Raw genomic sequence first — 18,558 nt, 5'->3', positions numbered from 1 at the left:
TATACATTTATTTTTGACTGACATAATCAGACCGCTAGGGAGGTTAAAAGAAGAAAGTGAGTGGCTGTGTGCTTTAAAAGCTCTACCCTTGATGCTAATTCTCACAGTAGATGTAATAATTTTTAGCATGGGTTCCCTGGAACCTCAAAAATATTTTGAGGATTCCTCCAAGGTGTAAAGTTTGAGAAAGAATTTTTTTAAAAGCTAGCTAGCTATGTCAGTAGTATACTGTACATCCGTGATATACTGAGACAGAATACATACTGTGATGATCACGCTAATACAACACTGACTCCTTGGCAAGGAAGAGCACTCCGTTTATCTTTGGGAGGAGGATGTGACAGAGAATAAAGAAGGATATACTTGGCACCTGAACAGAGCAGCTGTTACACTGAAGATTGCTGGGCTCCCTACATATACGCAGCATGGCTCAGCTTGGTATCACCTGGGACTACCACCATATCCCGACCGTCACCCGGGCTTACACCGCTGCCTGTTTGATCACCACTGCTGCTGTGGTAAGCAGGTGACAGCAATGTCACACAAGAGGGTTACAGCAAGGGGATCACTGCCATTTCTTCCAGGGACAGAGGTTTTAGATCCTGGAAATGTCCATCACTTTGAACGCCCACCAATCAAATCATAATAAAACCCATACTTTTTTTTAGAATTCTAAATTCAGTTATTTACATTATCTTTACATTCTCTGTATATTCAAAGTTAAGTACAGTAAGGTGATGATAGTTTGTTGGATGCTGTCCAAACGTAATACGTGTCTATAAACTATGCAAGAGTACAAACTCTTTTTATACATTTCAGTTCATTGGATGGGAAAAACAGCACTGATACATTGTGGAAAAAATACAACCCAGCAAGAGTTTTATTTAGAGCTAAATTCAGCACTGCATATGTGTTCTTTGATGGAAAAAAAAATAGTACAACTGAACAGGGGATTTCACTGTTTATAACCCACAACACCTCTCCATGCCTAAGTCTCCCTTGTTGGCTATTTTGTCATCTAAAACCGGCCATACACTAGTAGAATTTTGTTTGAAAATGTTTGTTTTAAGGGCCGGTTCACACCACAATTTCTGCATCCAGATGCATTTTTGCATGTGCGTTTTGATGCATTCAGCTGCGTTTTTCCCCTCTTTTTTTTCATCTCAATTGACAATAATTGAGGACATTTGCATTCTGGTGTGTTTTTAATGTGTTTTGTAGCATTCCACCCTTGTTGAATGCACTGGTGCGAACAAGGGCCATTGGAAACCATGTTAAACACCCACCCATGCATTTTTTTTTTTATGCAGAACAAAACTGTACTGGACTGCATCTGGTGTGAGCCAGCCCTAAGAGCATTTGTTTGGTTTTCCAATCATTAGTGGGATAAAATTCATGTTGGTTTTGGACTGCAGTGGCAAGAAAATTTGCAGGAGCAGGATGGAATATTTCTCTCTAGCAGTGAATGTGGTTTTGGTTAAGGAAAGTCTATTCACTCCAAAATCAAATGTTAACAGTAAAGGTACTAAGGACATTCATCAAGTCATCGAATGTATTGATGAGAATTTTTGGACGAATGTTGGTATAGGTGTTCGTTACAAAATATGTGTGGCCCAGAGTGACAATGCTCACCCACTGTACTGTATCAATGGAAGAGTAGCCTAGTCACCCTAGGATCACAGAAACCTTCCCCTCACCTTAACTCCATTACATAGCGGGGAGGTCTTCTGGTGTTCACAGAGGAAAGAAGGCTGATAACATTGAGACTTTCGTTCATTGCACAGACAGTTACAAGTGCACTGAATTTTTTGAAAGGATCATCATATGTATAACTGTATATATCTGTTCTTGTAGAAAATTTACTTAGTATGAAAATATAACAATAAGGTTTCATGCACACTGGTGTCACGTTTTTGCAAAAGTGTTTAGGCTCATCAGGCATATGGGCATTTGCTTATTTATTTTGGGAAAATATTAATTTATTCAGGCCACTGAAATGAACAAACATTCAAGTTCCAAGCACACCTAGTGCTTTGGTGCATTTAGATGTGTCAGGTGTTTTTCTGCTCAAAAGCTCAACTCCTGAAAGCGATTTTAATGTGTTCTGATTTTTACTCCTAAACTCCTCTAAACACCTATGTGTGCACGGACACATCGGCTAACATAGAGGGCTGTTTTGGGGCAGAAAAAAAAAAAAAGTCAAATGCCTGTAAAACGTGTATGACTGCTGCAGTGCACATTAGGCCTACTGCAGCCACGAAGGACTTAAACACTGAAATATATTAAATAACTTATTTCCATGGTCACATTGTTTTTTATGTATTCTATCCTTTTCAAAAGAGAACATACCATAAGGGTGCTCTACACATAATTATGGCACATGACATTAAATATATAATGATAAACTTGCATATAAAAGGTGCTTGTCAGCATGTATCTATTTAAAGTACAAGCATACCTCGGTTTACGAATTTAATGCGTTCTGCGGGACTTTTCGTATTGCGAAAAATTGTAAACCGAAATGTGGTTTTCCATAGGAATGCACTGAAAACCAATCAATCTGTTCCGGAGGTCAGAAAAAAGTAAAAAGAAGTACTTTATCTGTTCAAAACTCTTTATAAAGTGCACTTTAACTGCCTCCTGCCCGCCATATAAGGAACTGACGGGCGCAAGGTGGTTCTCTCGTACTGGGAGGACATCATATGACGTCCTCCCACTCTAACCGCGCGTGCGCGCCTGATTGGTGGTGCGCTGTGTCCCTGGGACTCAGCGGATCACCGATCAGCAGAAAGAGCCAATGACTTCGGCTCTGTCATGTGATCAGCTGTGTCCAATTACAGCTGATTGCATGTTAATAAGGAAATGCTGGTTATCGGCATTTCTCTCCTCGCGAGCTGTCACGCTGTCGGCATTCCTCAGAGGGGACATCTACACTGATCATCAGGACACTGATGATTAGTGCCCTGATGATCAGTGCAGCCCCATCAGTGCCACCTGTCTTTGTCCATCAATGCCACATATCAGTGCCCATCTGAGGTGCCCTTCAGTGCCACCTATCAGTGCCAGTCAGTGCTGCCAATCACTGCCACCTATCAGTGCCAGTCAGTTCCACCTATCAATGCCCATCAGTGCCGCCTATCAATGCCCATCAGTGCCACCTAACAGTGCCAGCCAGTGCTGCCTATCAGTGCCAGTCAGTGCCACCTATTAGTGCCATATGAGTACTGCCTTTCAGTGCCCATCAGTGATGTCTGTGAATGCCCACCAGTGATATCTGTCAATACCCATCAGTGCCACCTACCAGTGCCTCCTCATCAGTGTCCATCAGTGCCAGCTATCAGTGCCCATCACTGCAGCCTCATTAGCGCACATCAGTGAAGGAGAAAAATTACTAATTTACAAAATTTTATAAATTATATAAATCTTAGAAACTAAGAAAAAAACTTTTTTTTCAAAATCTTCAGTTGTTTTTGGTTTGTTTATCAAAAAATAAAAAACACAGGTGATTAAATACCACCAAAAGAAAGCTCTATCTGTCTCAAAAAAATGATAAAAATGTCATATAGGTACAGTGTTGCATGACCGCTCAATTGTCAAAGTGCGACAGCGCTGAAAGCTGAAAATTGGCCTGGGCAGGAAAGGGGTGAAAGTGCCCGGTAGGCAAGTGGCTAAAGGCATAAATACTGTACAGGGACATGATTAAAACAAAATTTGTAAATGCACTGAAAACGAATTAATCCGCTCCAGAGGTCAGACAAAAAGTAAAAATAAAGTCTTATCTGTTCAAAACTCTTTATAAAGTGCACTTTATAGGCATAAATACTGTACAGGGACATGATTAAAAAAAAATTTGCAAATGCATTGAAAACCAATTAATCCGTTCGTATTGTGAAAAAAATTCACAAACCAAGCCATTATTTTCAATGGATTTTCATTCGTAAACTGAAAATTACCTTAACGGAGGTACGCCTGTAAATCTTAACTGAGTGACATTTTAGTTTGGTGCACTGTAAATCATATACAATTGCCATTTTTTATAATAAAGTAGCGTTTTTTACTCTTTTTTTGATTTATTGTTGTATCACAGTGTTGTTGATTACCTGCAGGTTCTTTGCAGCCACTTTCTGTCCACATGCACGTTCTTCATTGGCATTTGACAGGGTGGGTTTCCTGAAGGCCACAACAGTGGACTGGCTATGCCTGTGTTATGTGTGTTGAAACAGCTGCTTGTAGTCTCTATTGCAAGCATGTGTGACAGGGTGACAACACAGGAGACCAAATGGGAGGTCAGGGCAGAGCGTTGTCCCCGTATAACAGGATTAGCCTGAACAAGGATCGTCATGGCAGGATCCATAGGTATTTTAATAAAAGCATCAGATTTAAAATTATTAAGCAAAACCTTTGAAATTACATCAACTATAGCATAGATGAGATTTTAGTGACTGGGTTTACTTACATTTTTTCTTTTGTTTCGAACAGAGTGGGGAAGGGATTAAACCTCTGTCAGATTTTTATTGTGTGTTCTCGTTGTGGAGGTCTTGCTCACTTCCTGTATCCCTCCCAGTAGCAGGGGCGGACTGATAACTCATAAGGCCCCCGGGCAATAGGGGATCATGGGGCCCATGTATCCTTGCCCACACTCAAAGCACACCCAAAAAAGCCTATAAAAAGGTACCTGGGGCATTTCATGGGGCCCCTTACTGACCCAGGGCCCTCGGGCAGTGCCTGAGTGCTCGAATGGTTAGTCTACCCCTGCTCAGTAGAACAGGAAGTGAGGGGAGAGCTCTCCAGCTTGAGGGATTCTGCTTACCTCCTGTCATCCACTCTTTCTATTATAGAAATTGCATGATGTCTGATGTTTTTATTTGTAATATGAAATTATTAAATGTACTTTCTCACCTGCAGGAAGCTGAAATCATTAGTCCTTTCCAGCTTTACTTCAATCCCGATCTAATCTTCAGAAAACTACAGGTCAGTTTAAACGCCTAAATATTATTATTATTATTATTATATAGGATTTATATAGCACCAACAGTTTGTGCAGCACTTCACAACAAAAGGGCAGACAGTACAATTACAATACAATTCAATGCAGGAGGAATCAGAGGGCCCTGCTTGTTAGAGCTTACAGCTAAATGAGAGGAACAAGTGATACAAAAGGTAATAACTGTGGGTGATGAGCTCATGGAGAAAGTGGAGATACAGTTGTTAGGTGGAGGCAGGATAGGCTTCTCTAAAGAGGAGGGTTTTCAGGGATTTCCTAAAAGTGGACAGGGTAGGAGATAGCCGGACACATTGAGGTAGGAAGTTCCATAAGACGGGAGAAGCTCAGGAGAAGTCCTGGAGCAGAGCACAGGAGGAGGTGACAAGGGAGCTAGAGAGCAGGAGTTTTGGGGAGGAACAAAGAGAAGGATTTGGTTGGTATTTTGAGACTAGGTTAGCGATGTAGCCTGGGGCAGAGTTGTGGATGGCTTTGTAAGTTATTCTTAGTATTTTGAATTTAATTAGTTGGGTGAGTGGCAGCCAATGAAGGGATTGGCAAAGAGACAGAACAGTTGGTAAGGTGGACAAGTTTGGCAACAGCATTCATTATGGCCTAAAGTGCGGATAGCCTATGTAAAGGTATTCCAGTGAGGAGAGACTTGCAGTAGTCAAGGCAAGAGATGACTAGGAAGTAAATTAGAAGCTTTCTGGTGTTATTGGTTAGGAAGGGGTACATTGCGGAAATGTTGTGGAAGGTAAGGCAGCAAGCTTTGGAAAGTGATTGGATGTGAGGCCAAAAGGAGAGTTCAGAGCCCAAGATTACACGTAGCACCCTGGCATGGGGGAGAAGGGTTGTGCCATCAATCTTGACAGAGAAGTTACGGGGAGGGGCTCATGTTGGAGGAAATATTATGAGCTCGGTTTTGGATAGATTGAGTTTGGGGAAGTGGTGTGACATCCAGAGTGATATGTCAGTCAGTGTTGCGTGAGGAGACTCATGGAGTGAGCAGAGGGGTGGAGAGATAGATTTGGGTGTTGTCAGTGTACACTTTACACAATTACACTTTGCACAATTAGGCAAATTGTATTTTTGAGGATTCGTTTAATTATTGAACAACAACAGTGCTCTCAATCAATCCAAAATGTTAATAAACCTCAAATCTGAATATTTAGGAAAGTAAAAGTGAGGTTTTGGCTTTCTTAGGAGAATATCTGTGTGCACAATTATTGGGCAACTCTTAGTATGCAGAATTATTATGCAACTAAATGAAAATTTTCCCATCTCACTTGTTTGTTTTTCATCTGTTAAAGTGAGAATAAACAAACAACTCAAAATTTACAAATAAACATTTCTGACCTTTTTTTAAAAAAAATCAGTGATCAGTATAGCCACCCTTCTTTTCAATAAGAGTCATAAGCCTTCCATTCATTGAGTCTGTCAGTTTCTTGATCTATTGATCAACATTTTGTGCAGCAGCAACAGCCTCCCAGACACTGTTCAGAGAGGTGTACTGTTTTCCTTCACTGTAAATCTCTCATTTAAGAAGGGCCCACAAGTTCTCAATAGGGTTTAAGTAAGGTGTGGAAAGGATCCATGTCATTATTCTTTCATCTTTAAGGCCTTTACTGGCTAGCCATGCAGTGGAGTACTGCAATGCGTGCGATGCAGCATTGTCCTACATAAATATCATAGTCTTCTTGAAAGATGTAGACTTTTTCTTGTACCATTGCTTGAAGAAAGTGTCTTCTAAAAACTGGAAATAGGTTTGGGAGTTGATTTTGAGTCCATCTTTAACCCAAAAAGGTCCAACTTGCTCATCTTTAATAATATCAGCCTATACCAGTACCCTACCTCCACCTTGCTGGCGTCTGAGTCAAAGTGGAGCTCTGTGCCCGTTACTGATCCAGCCAAAGGCCCATCCATCTGGTCTATTAAGAGTCACTCTCATCTCATCAGTCCATAAAACCTGTGAAAAATACATCTTCAGATATTTCTTGGCACAGACTTGATGTTTCAACTTGTGTGTCTTGTTCAGTGGTGGTCAGGTTTCAGCCTACCTTACCTTGGCCATCTCTGTGAGGAGTGAACACCTTGTACTTCTGGGCACTCTAGGTAGGTTGCAGTTTCGGAATATGATAGCACTGGATGGATAATGGGTTCCGGGTAGCTTCACGTTTGATTCTTCTCAAATTTTTGGCAGTTAATTTGCATGTTTTTTTCTCAACATATTTCTTGCAACCCTGTTGACTATTTGTGAGAGAATGTTTGATGTTTTTGTGACACACCCCAATATTTTAGCAATTTCAAGAGTGCTACATCCCTCTGAGAGACGTTTACAATTTGTGACTTTTCAGTCAGTTAAACCTTTTTTTTGGCCCATTTTGCCAGAGGAAAAGAAGCTGCTTAATAATTAAGCACATCTTGATATAGAGTGTTGCTCTTCTTAGGCCACACCCTCCCTCATTACACAAATACACATTCAATAAGAATTCAAGTTTATACAGCTGGGAGTTGGGCAATATGCATAAAAATTATGATTTGTCAAAATACTCACTTGCCTAATAATTGTGCACACAGTACATACTGAAAGCCATAGGAGGCTACCAGCTGACCCAGGGAGGAGGTGTACATCGTGAATAGGAGAGGTCCAAGTACAGAACCTTGGGGAACCCTGCTGGAGAAAGGAAGAGAGGAAGAAGTGGAATTGTAAGTGACACTGAAGGTGCAGTGGGATAGGTAGGATGAGAACCAACGAAAAGTACAGTCATGGAGACCAAAGGAGTAATTTTTTTTTGAGGAGGAGATGGTCAACTGTATGAAAGGCAGATGAAAGGTCCAGAAGTAGGAGTATAGAATAGTGTCCATTGGTTTTAGCTGTTACTAAATCATAAGTTTTAGGAAAGCAGATTCTGTGAAGTGTTGAGGGCAAAATCCAGACTGAAGGGGATCAAGAAGGTTAATCCTAATGAGGTGGTCACTCTGTTGGTTTTGAACAAGGAGTTCAAGGAGCTTGGAGGAAAAGAGGAGTGAAGAGATGGGGCATAGGTAGTTAAGATTGGTGGGGTCCAAGGAAGGCTTCTTAAAGTGTTACTAAACCCAGGACACTGCATTCACTATATCTAGCCTCCCACAGTACACGGAAATGCATTTTAGTACATATAAACTGCTAAATACCTTTTCTCATCAGCAGTATAAAGCAGTCTTGTGACTTCTATCAGTGTCCAGCCGAGCACTGGGTAATCTTGTAGGAGGAGTTTTCATTCTGCTCTAACTGTCCTGTGAGGCTGCATGACTCCTGACCCTCTGTCTGGACAGCACTGATTGGTCGTGTACAGATGACATGCTCCCTCCCAAAGAATAAATAAAAACCTCTCTAGCCATACACACTAAACTGAGCATGTGCAGAGTGACTCCTAGGACTCTGTAATATGAGCAGATGATTTGGGGACTGTGGATGAAGGGGAGGATCAGAGAAGACAGGATCAAACAGCCTTTTTTACATAATACAGAGGATTAATCCCTTAGGTTCCACAGTGAGTATAACAAGTATGCTTTACTGCATATACAGACTGATTTTACTGTTGTGGGTTTAGGAACACTTTAGGTATAGGGGCAGGGGCGGACTGATCATTTGGAAACTCGGGCACTGCCCGAGGTCAGTAGGGGGCCCCATGAGATACCCCTGGTACCTTTTTCATAGGCTTTTTTGTTTGGGCAAGGACACGGGCCCCATGCTCCCCTATTGCCCGGGGGCCCCATGAGTTGTCAGTCCGCCCCTGTATAGGGGTGACTAGTGCAAGTTTTAGAGAGTTTGGGAAAATGCCAGAGGAGAGGAAGAGATTGAAGATGTGAGTTAGAGATAGGAAATCCACCATTGCAGTGGGGCCCCCCTCCCACACTGCAAAAGTTAAGTGCTCTATAACTAAGCCCCGGTGGGCAGGGCAAAAGGCATCAGGGGGTGTGGCCTGTGTCTGAGGCTGTTTCACATACATACACTTCCAGCAGGCTGAGAGTGCGTCTTTTTCTTCATTAAGGGGCAATTGCTTGTTATGTATAAGGGAATGTAGAATGGCTTCTTGCATTTACCTGATTCTTTGCCCTGGCTGGCTTCAGCACTCTTCTGCTGTGCCCCAAGTCTTGGTCTTTGTGTGAAGCTTCAGTGTCATCACACAATACAGGATCATTAACCTTGTATAGTATGCTCAGGAAGCTGGAGTACGTCCAGAGCCAGTCGCAGCTTACACAGCAGCTGTGAGCCTGTTGGTGATAGGGGTAAGGTACGTATTTACACCTTAATCCCCTGCCCCTAGACTAAACTAACTCTTGCAATGTGGGGTGGTTGATTTTTAAATTTTTTTTGTATACTAATTATAATACTGGAGCTAGTCTCTCATCAGAATGTGATCAAAGACAGTGTAAAAATGACCACAGCATTAGACAGTATAACCCCTAAAACGAAACTTCAGGCAGATATAAAGAAACAGTAACTAATGCAATTACGTGTTCATTGAAAAACATTGTGTTCATGAAAACTGCATGTAAACTCATTCAGTGCAATTGGGGCAAAATGTAATGTTCTCAGGCTATATTCTCTGCTGATAAAATGTTATTCATTGAAAAAAAAAACCCAGTATGATTGAGGAAAATAGCAAACTATGGCCACTAGATGGAGCTGAGTATCACAGGAAAGAAGTGTGCTAATCAGCTGCACCTAGTGATCATAATGTGATATTTCCCCATTCACACTGTTCTTTTTGCCATGAATGACATTCAATCTGTAGAGATGTCTGAGTAGATTCATGAACTGGTATGAGATTTTTATTTAAATGAATATATCTTTAAAGCTGAACTCCAGGAATTTAGACACTTTGTAAAATGGGCTGGATTAATAGGGGTGAAGTCAAAGAAGAAGTATGCCAACCCGTGGACTTATCGCTTTAATTTATCACTGACATTTTTACTGAGAGTACAGCTATTGCTACACTTCCAGCACTCTGACACGGCACCTTGTGGTCTCAGCTCCTGCAGCCACTGTGCCTAATCCCCATTCACAATCATGGAACCCATTGATAAAATACAAAGCCTTCACTGAATGGACAGCAGAGAGGAGAGAGATGCTGTATGTGAAAAGACAGCGTCTGTCCAGAGTGCTGGGAGTGTAGCGATAGCTTTACTCCCCGCACTCAGTAATACTACGAGGTGACCTGCACCTCCATGGCCATAACTCATAGTAAGCCAGCAGATTTTATAAAGCAGCTAAATTCCTGGAATCCAGCTTTAAAATCTAGTGTACAGATGTGTTGTATACACGGAAAATGCTAATAGGAAGGGAGAGCAGAATGAGATCAAGCGTGAGCTCATCAGTCTGTTGCTGCTGCTTCAGAATTGTCTATTCACAAGTTGGATATGGGAAGATGATGTAGCTGTATTGATTACCCTCAAGAGAGAAGTCAGGTCACCAGCATGCCTGTGTTGTCTGGCAGGGCTGTGTACATCTCAGAACTGGATGGCCTTGACTAATCCTTTGGCAGCTAAAAAAAGCTCTCATACATTTGCCTGGAGTTCAGCCTTGCCTGCCACACACATTACTCTAATGTGAACAGTGAATTTAGGCAGATAATGTGGTTTTAAATAGATTTGTATGTGTTATGATCTATTTACTCCTAAGTGGACCTTTTTTTTATGTTCTTCTGACAACATAAAAAAAAAAAAAAATCGGCACCATGTCTCTCCCTGTCTACAATTTACCTGAAGACGCAATGTCATCACATGCTGCTCCTGTGAATGTGCTAAGCACACACTGGGAAGGGGAAACAATACCAATGCTAGAGTCAATTAAATGGGTGAGGACAGAAGTACAGCACAAGCTAAACTAAGACAACTATCTGATCACTTTTTTATGTTGTCAGTTGAAAAGAAAATTAAAGAAATTGCAGCAACCAATATATCATGATACATGTAAACATATTAAAAGAATGGAGATCATAATTGAGCTTTAAAGCAGCACTAAAGTCAAAAACACTTTGTTCCAGTGGTCTGACACCCACAAGGTCCCTCGACAGCATCTTCTCTCAAGCTTCTTCTGGGTGCCAGTCTTTGACTTTATCCCGCACCAGCCACTCAAGTTGGTCACACATGCCAAGGACTGCAGTCATTCTGGCACATAGGCACTGTACCAAAATGTAAACTTGGCAAGAGATAGATTGTGTTTTTTTTATTCAGCCAGTAGGTGATAATGCCAGAACTTGTTTTGTTTACATTATGCGATCAGCGGGGAAACCTGCTGACAGCACAAGTCATAGTTGGTAATTTTATTCCATTGCATTCAAAAATATTGACTCCTTGCGAATAGTCTCAATATAGTTTTCAAATCCACCCGCACCAACGAATATATGAAACGAATGCCAAAGATACCAAACAAATTCTGAAAACGAATCTGTTCAACATAACAAATATGACAAATTAAATTAGTCAATTAATCTCTCCACTGTCAGAATACACTGATCAGTAGTTACAGCCTATTGGCTGCATTCCCTGATTGAGAAACATTGTCCAGCAAACCCATTCAACAGAAGTCGAACTTTAAATTGACTTCTGTCTAGCAGGACCAGCCACACAGATTGAAATTCAGCTGGTGCATATGCAGCTCAGTGTACATTCTACAGAAGATTACGAACAGGCAGGTAAGTGTATTTTATTGCAAAAACATAATGGATTGTTCTGCAATAAAAAGCAGCCTGCTTGCAAAACTTTAGTTCCGCTTTAACTAGATCAGCCTTTTTCAACCAGGGTGCCTTGAGGTTTCTTCAGAAGTGCCTTGGCAAAATGTCAAAAATTGCCCAAAACTTGTATACAAGCCAGCGGGTGGAACAAGCCTGCCTTTTAGTTACACAAAGCCACAGGTTTTCAATGTACACCATTACAACCTTCCAGCCACTGGTGTCCTGACAACTAATCACATCATTTGTTAAGGAGAAAGTTGGTTGCCTGTACATCATCTTTGTTTGACTCTCCTCTGCCCCTCTCGGTCAGTGCTGAGGTCACATTAGCTCAGCGATGGAGAAAAACTGAGGGAGAAGAGAAACATTAGAACACTAGTCAGTACCAGTGTGCAAAAGTGTATTTGCTTTGGAAGAATAAATCACTTCTAATGTTGGGTGTCCTACATGTGTGGATGTTGCTGCATTATATAAAACTATTAGAATTATTTTTTTACATTTTAGAATGAGGTGCCTTGAGACTGTCCATAATTTTGTAGGGTGCCTTGAAATTGTCCATAATTTTAAAGGGTGTCTTGGCTGAAAAAAGGTTGAGAAACACTGAACTAGATCATGTAAGCTGCATCCCTGAACATAGTTGGAGAAGATAGTTCATCACTTTACCATCTGTTATTACCCTATCCTTTGTCATCGCTGCAGAGTGTATAGAGCATGTACTGTATAAACTAAAACATCTTTCAAGTATAATTAATATTTGGTAGTGGATTTCTTCCCTTTCATCCCTGACAATGTACTACTGCCCACATTTTACCATTGATTCTGCTTGCAACCATGTCTTCTTTTTTATCCCACAGATATGGAGACTAATCACCAACTTTCTGTACTTTGGAAATTTGGGTTTCGCCTTCTTCTTTAATATGATTTTTATGTATCCTTTTGACAGCATTGGAGAATCTCCTACACCGTTTAACACTGCTGCTCACAGAATTGCTATATCACTGCAAGACTCTGAAGTAATAAAAAGTAAATGTGACACATCATTGTAAAAAAAAAAAAAAATGAATTAGGCTCCTTTCACACCAATTGTGTCTGTCCTGATTAGCAGGGGATCTGTGAACAAATTATTTGCTGAATTGTAGCTGAATGGTATGGATTTTACGTTTGTAGCATCCCTATCCATTCAGTTTTGCTCTCCAAACGGACAAATTAGGTCAACAGGCAGCTGGAAGTAAACAGATGTACAGTTGTGTTCAAAATAATAGCAGTGTGTTGAAAAAAGTGAATAAAGCTCAAAATCCTTCTAATTGCTTTTATTTCTATACACACAAATGCATTGGGAACACTACACATTCTATTCCAAATCATAACATGAAGAAAAATATATCAAATTTGTGTTGTTCCTCTAAAAAAAATTGAAGAAAAGTAAATATTAGACTGTTCAAAAAAATAGCAGTATTTGTATTCTTCTTTACAAACTCAAACATTCACTATATAAACTGAGAAATGTTTGAAGATTTTGCTTTCCTTTGAATCACTTAATATTTAGTTGTATAAGCACTGTTTCTGAGAACTGCTGTACATCTGTGTTGCATGGAGTCAACCATCTTCTGGCACCTGTGAACAGGTATTCCAGCCCGGGATGATTGGACTACATTCCACAGTTCTTCTCTATTTCTTGGTTTTGCCTCAGAAATTGCATTTTTGAAGTCGCCCCACAAGTTTTCTATTGGATTAAGATCCTGGGATTGGGCTGGCCACTCCATAACGTCAATCTTGTTGGTCTGGAACCAAGATGTTGCACGTTTACTGGTGTGTTTGGGGTCGTTGTCTTGTTGGAACACCCATTTCAAGGGCATTTCCTCTTCAGCATAAGGCAGCATGACCTCTTCAAGTATTCTGATGTATTCAAACTGATCCATGATCCCTGGATGCGATAAATAGGCCCAACACCGTAGTATGAGAAACATCTCCATATCATGATGCTTGCACAACCATGCTTCACTGTCTTCACAGTGTACTGTGGCTTGAATTCAGTGTTTGGGGGTCGTCTGACAAACTGTCTCTGGCCACTAGACCCAAAAAGAACAATCTTACTTTCATCAGTCCACAAAATGTTGCGCCATTTCTCTTTAGGCCAGTCAATGTGCTCTTTGGCAAATCGTAACCTCTTCAGCACATGTGTTTTTTTCAACAGTGGGACTTTGCGGGGGCTTCTTGCAGATAGCTTGGCTTCACATAGGCGTCTTCTAATTGTAACAGTACTCACAGGTAACTTTACACCTTCTTTGATCTTCCTGGAGTTGATTGTTGGCTGAGTCCTTGCCATTTTGGCTATTCTTCTATCCATTCGAATGATAGTTTTTCACTTTCTTCCACTTCTTTCAGGTTTTGGTTGCCATTTTAAAGCATTTGCAATCATTTTAGCTGAGCAGCCTATCATTTTCTGCACTTCTTTGTATGTTTTCCCCTCTCCAATCAGCTTTTTAATCAAGGTACGCTGTTCTTCTGAACAATGTCTGAAACGACCCATTTTACTCAGAATTTCAGAGAGAAATGCACTGTAACCAGCATGTACAACATTTGCTGCCTTCCTTCCTTAAATAAGGGCAATAATTGCCACCTGTTTTTCAAAGAATGAATGACCTCACTAATAGAACTCCACACTGCTATTATTTTGAACATGCCCCTTTCAATTAGTGATTCAATTACACAGAATCAGCAGCATGCATGTCATGACTGTTGGGTCTGTTGGATTTCTATGACTCTACTACACCTGCTAGTAAATTATTTGCCAAACAGTGATTGGTCAGGTTAGCGATGTCTGACTGCTATTATTTTGAACACAACTGTACATTCGCTTACCTCCTACTATCTCACATCCAATAAAAAAAGAAAGAAAAGGACACAGACCTTTTCATTTTTTCTGGACCTAGACTTGGAGGGAATTGGATGTCCACAAACCCATATCCAAAGACTAACATTGAGCTTCCTTTTAGTTCCATCTGAAACCCTGGCAATGTATGAGAATATGTAACAAATATAAAGCTGGTGTTATCCCAATTTGGCTGCAAAGGTGGAAATACACTTTAAGTGATTAGTACTCTTACCTTGCATAGTTGGGGGTCTGGGTTCCAATCCCATCAGTGATGCTAACTGCATGAATGTTATCAGTTCAACCTGTGTCTGAGTATTTCCTCTCAAACACATGCCTGAATTGGTTGCCATCTAACTACACTGATAATAGAATGTGTATGTTAGGGCATATGTGTAGGACAGAAACAGTAAATTGAATGCGTATCTGGCAAAAGGAACTGATTTAAATAGTTGTCCTCTATGTAATGTGTACATAAAACCCATGCAATTGAAAGTGCTTTGTTATATCTGCTTGAAGAAAAAAAAAAAAAAAAGTGTCGATTTTGTCAACTTCCTGTGCTCTTTGCCTGTGCACAGGAAAGAGTTATGAAGATGGGGTAGGGCGGGGAGGGGGATTGAGGATAATGCAGGCCATAGACGGTTCGAAAATCGGCCGATTTTTCGTCCGAAAGAATAAATCGGCCGAATTTCACGGTTCCTCCTCATTTCGTTTATCGGTCATGCTGGAAAATGTGTGAAAAACTGCCGATTTTTGAAATCATTGGTGGCAACATCGGATTACAGAACTAACAATGTTTCATTTTTCGCATGAAAAATCGGCCGATAAACAAACCGTCTATGGCCTGCATGTTCTTTGTAATCCATCAGAAATAAAGCAGAACTTCACTCTCTCAATCAACATGGACTATTTTTAATCTTTATACTGCTAGCATTAGTGCTTAATTTTTTTTTTTTTACATTTTTTCAGTTTCTTCTTGGTTTCCATGTCTAGGCAAATTATGTCATCCATGCCAGCCAGGAATCTTCAGGAGGGGAAATGGGCTTTCTAAACTAAGCACAGCCTTCTGTCTACATGTCTGAGCTAAGGGCAGATGGATTCCAGGAAGTAAATGCAACATGAATCATCTGCCCATACTCAAGATGGCCACAGCTACAAATGCTAGGGGGTGATTTTCAAAGTGATCTCTAAGCCAAATAAAGCACAGAGACATGGAAGGTAGGGCGAGTTTGGTTTGAATAATACAAATGAATTAAATGACATTTTTGGTTTGTTCTGCTTTGATGCAGTATAGTTCCATTTTAAGATGACAGGGCTGACACCAAATGATTAGGAACGCAGCACTCTGTTGTCATGTCAAAAAGATGGTCGAAACACACTATATTTTTGGCACAAAAGCAGTTATTTTTCTGTACTTGCAGTGTATTAAAATGAATAAGACATGGGGGAAATGTATATGTATTTCAGAGATGGACTTTTTTTTTTTTGCACTCTGCCTTGAAATACCAGTAAAATTGGTGTGTGTTGTACATGTGTGCACAACACAGTGCATTTTTTTCTTCTTTAGGTTGCATGCATACTGTAAGTTTAGAAACGTTTTTTTTCTCCTACAGGAGTTTACTGCATCAAAAACATGGTAAAATGAGGCGTTTTGGATGGGAGTTAATGCGTTTGGCTTTAATGTATTCTATTGGCCAGAATTCTGGCCATTAGAACGTGTGTTAACTAGCGTGTTAAGTAGACAAAAGATCCTCTCCTGAATGCACAAGTGATGCATGTAAACTCCTGAAAATGCCTAAAGTGTGAATGGACACATAAGCCAACATGGAGGGGAGTTTAGGGAAGGCAAAGAAAAAAAAAAGCTCAAACGCTCAGAGAAGTTTTTTGAGCTGCAGTGCACATGCAGACTAAAACTTTAATTACAGTCATTCAACTTTATGTGCATCAGCACATATTATTACACACTGATTTGCAATAAAATATGCCTGCATTATTTTATCGCAACTCGCATACCAACCCAGCATCAATTTTCACTAGTTTGGGAAAAAAAAAATCACAATTTAAAATTTACATATATATCTGTTAAACTCAATACATTTTTATCTTTTGGATTTATTAGGAATTTTGTAAGTTCTATCATGTTTTGTGCACTAAAAGATTTGTGTATTTTTAGGGAAACTATTGTTTTGATAAACATTTTGTTTTATTCTATTATTATACAGTATTTATAAAGCGCCAATAGTTCGCTCAGCGCTGTACATTACAAAGGGAGACAGAACATGCGACAGTACAATAACAATACAATGTGATACACGAGGGGTTCGAGGGCCCTGCTCTTTCGAGCTTACAATCTAGGAGGGAGGGGATAGTGGTACAGGAGGAGATAGCTGTGGGGGATGGAGTGGTTGGAAGAGTGGAGGAGATCGGCAATTAGCAGGGGGTGGGGTAGGCTTTCCTGAAGAGGTGGGTTTTCAGGGTGCGCCTAAATGAGAGGAGAGTAGGTGATAGTCTGATGGATTGGGGTAGGGAATTCCAGAGTATGGGTGACGCCCTGGAGAAATCCTGGAGGTGGGAATGGGAGGAGGAGACTAGGGAACTAGAGAGAAGGAGGTCATGAGAGGAGCGGAGTGTGCGTGATGGGTGGCACTTGGCTATTAGGTCGGTGATATAGTTTGGGGCAGTATGATGGACAGCTTTGTACGTCAGTGTTAGGATTTTGAATTTGATCCGTTGTGCAATCGGAAGCCAATGGAGGGATTGGCAGAGAGGGGTGGCGGAAACAAAGCAGTTGGTAAGGTGGATGAGTCTGGCTGCCATGTTCAGGATTGACTGAAGTGGGGATAGCCTGTGGTGAGGCAGGCCAGTGAGGAGGGAGTTGCAGTAGTTGAGTCGTGATATGATGGAGTGGATGAGCTGTTTAGTGGTTTCTGGGGTTAGGAAAATGCGGATTTTGGCGATGTTGCGGAAGTGGAGTCTGCATGAGTTAGTTAGTGATTGGACTTGGGGCTGGAAGGATAAGTTGGAGTCTAGAATGACCCCAAGTACTCTGGCCTGCAGGGCGGGCCTGATAGTGGCATTGTTGGACGTGATGGAGAAGTCAGTGGGGGGTGGTGTGTGGGCTGGGGGGAAGACTAGGAGCTCAATTCTGGAGAGGTTCAGTTTAAGGAAGTGGTGAGACATCCAGTCTGATATGTTGTTTAGTAGGTTTGTGACTCGGGCGGAGATTGCAGGGGTGAGGCGAGGGGTTGAGAGATAGATTTGTATGTCGTCGACATAGAGGTGGTAGTTGAAGCCGTGAGAGTGTATGAGTTGGCCAAGGGAGGAGGAGTAGATGGAGAATAGAAGGGGCCCATGGATGGAGCCCTGAGGGACCCCAACAGAGAGGGGGAGTGAGGGGGAGGTGGTAGCGTTATAGGTAACGCTGAAGGATCGTTGTAATAGGTAGGACGAGAGCCAGGAGAGAGCGGAATCTCTGAGGCCGAGAGAGTGTAGTTTTTTGAGGAGGAGGGGTGGCCGCAGAGAGGTCAAGGAGTAGGAGCACTGAGTAGGTTGTAGTCGTTGAGGTGAGAGCTTAGGCGATTGTAGACTAAGCGCTCGAGGAGTTTGGATGTGAATGGGAGCAGGGAGATGGGTCTGAGGTTGTTCGGGTCATTGGGGTCCATGGAGGGCTTTTTAAGTATGGGAGTAAAGTGCGCGTGCTTCAGAGTGGAGGGGAATGTGCCAGAAGAGAGGGAGAGATTAAAGATATGGGTGAGGGAACGTAGGATGGAGGGGAAGGGAGGTCGTAGGAGTTGTAAGGGGATAGGCTTGAGGGGGCAGGTGGTGAGGCGGGCATCAGAGAAGATCTTGGTGTCCTCCTCGATGGTAGTAAGGTCGAAGGTGTGGAGTGTTGAGGGGGCTGCGGTGTGAGGAATGTTAGGTGGGGTGGAGGTCGGAGCAGTGGTGAGGTCGAGGGAGAGGGGCGATGAGGGGGTAACTGTGTG

The 18,558-nt window shown here is 41.5% G+C and overlaps 1 protein-coding gene across 1 annotated transcript in view; it reads left to right on the top strand.

Annotated features, from left to right (window-relative positions):
- Positions 1–313: 313 nt before the first annotated feature.
- LOC149445909 (derlin-2-like) overlaps positions 314–18,558 on the top strand; it is a 37,973-nt gene continuing 19,728 nt past the window's right edge. Inside the window, exons 1-3 of the mRNA XM_089653197.1 lie at positions 314–518; positions 4,906–4,971; positions 12,558–12,631. Coding sequence (XP_089509323.1) covers positions 426–518; positions 4,906–4,971; positions 12,558–12,631 — 233 coding nt within the window. The 5' untranslated portion in view covers positions 314–425. The remainder of the gene's footprint in view (positions 519–4,905; positions 4,972–12,557; positions 12,632–18,558) is intronic.

The sequence above is a fragment of the Staurois parvus genome, unplaced genomic scaffold, assembly GCF_062004578.1.
Source record: "Staurois parvus isolate SC_StPar_1 unplaced genomic scaffold, SC_StPar_1.0 ptg000704l, whole genome shotgun sequence".
In the NCBI taxonomy this organism is placed as follows: Eukaryota; Metazoa; Chordata; class Amphibia; order Anura; family Ranidae; genus Staurois; species Staurois parvus.
Note: the sequence above shows the minus strand (reverse complement) of the source record. Positions and strands in the feature narration are given on the sequence as shown.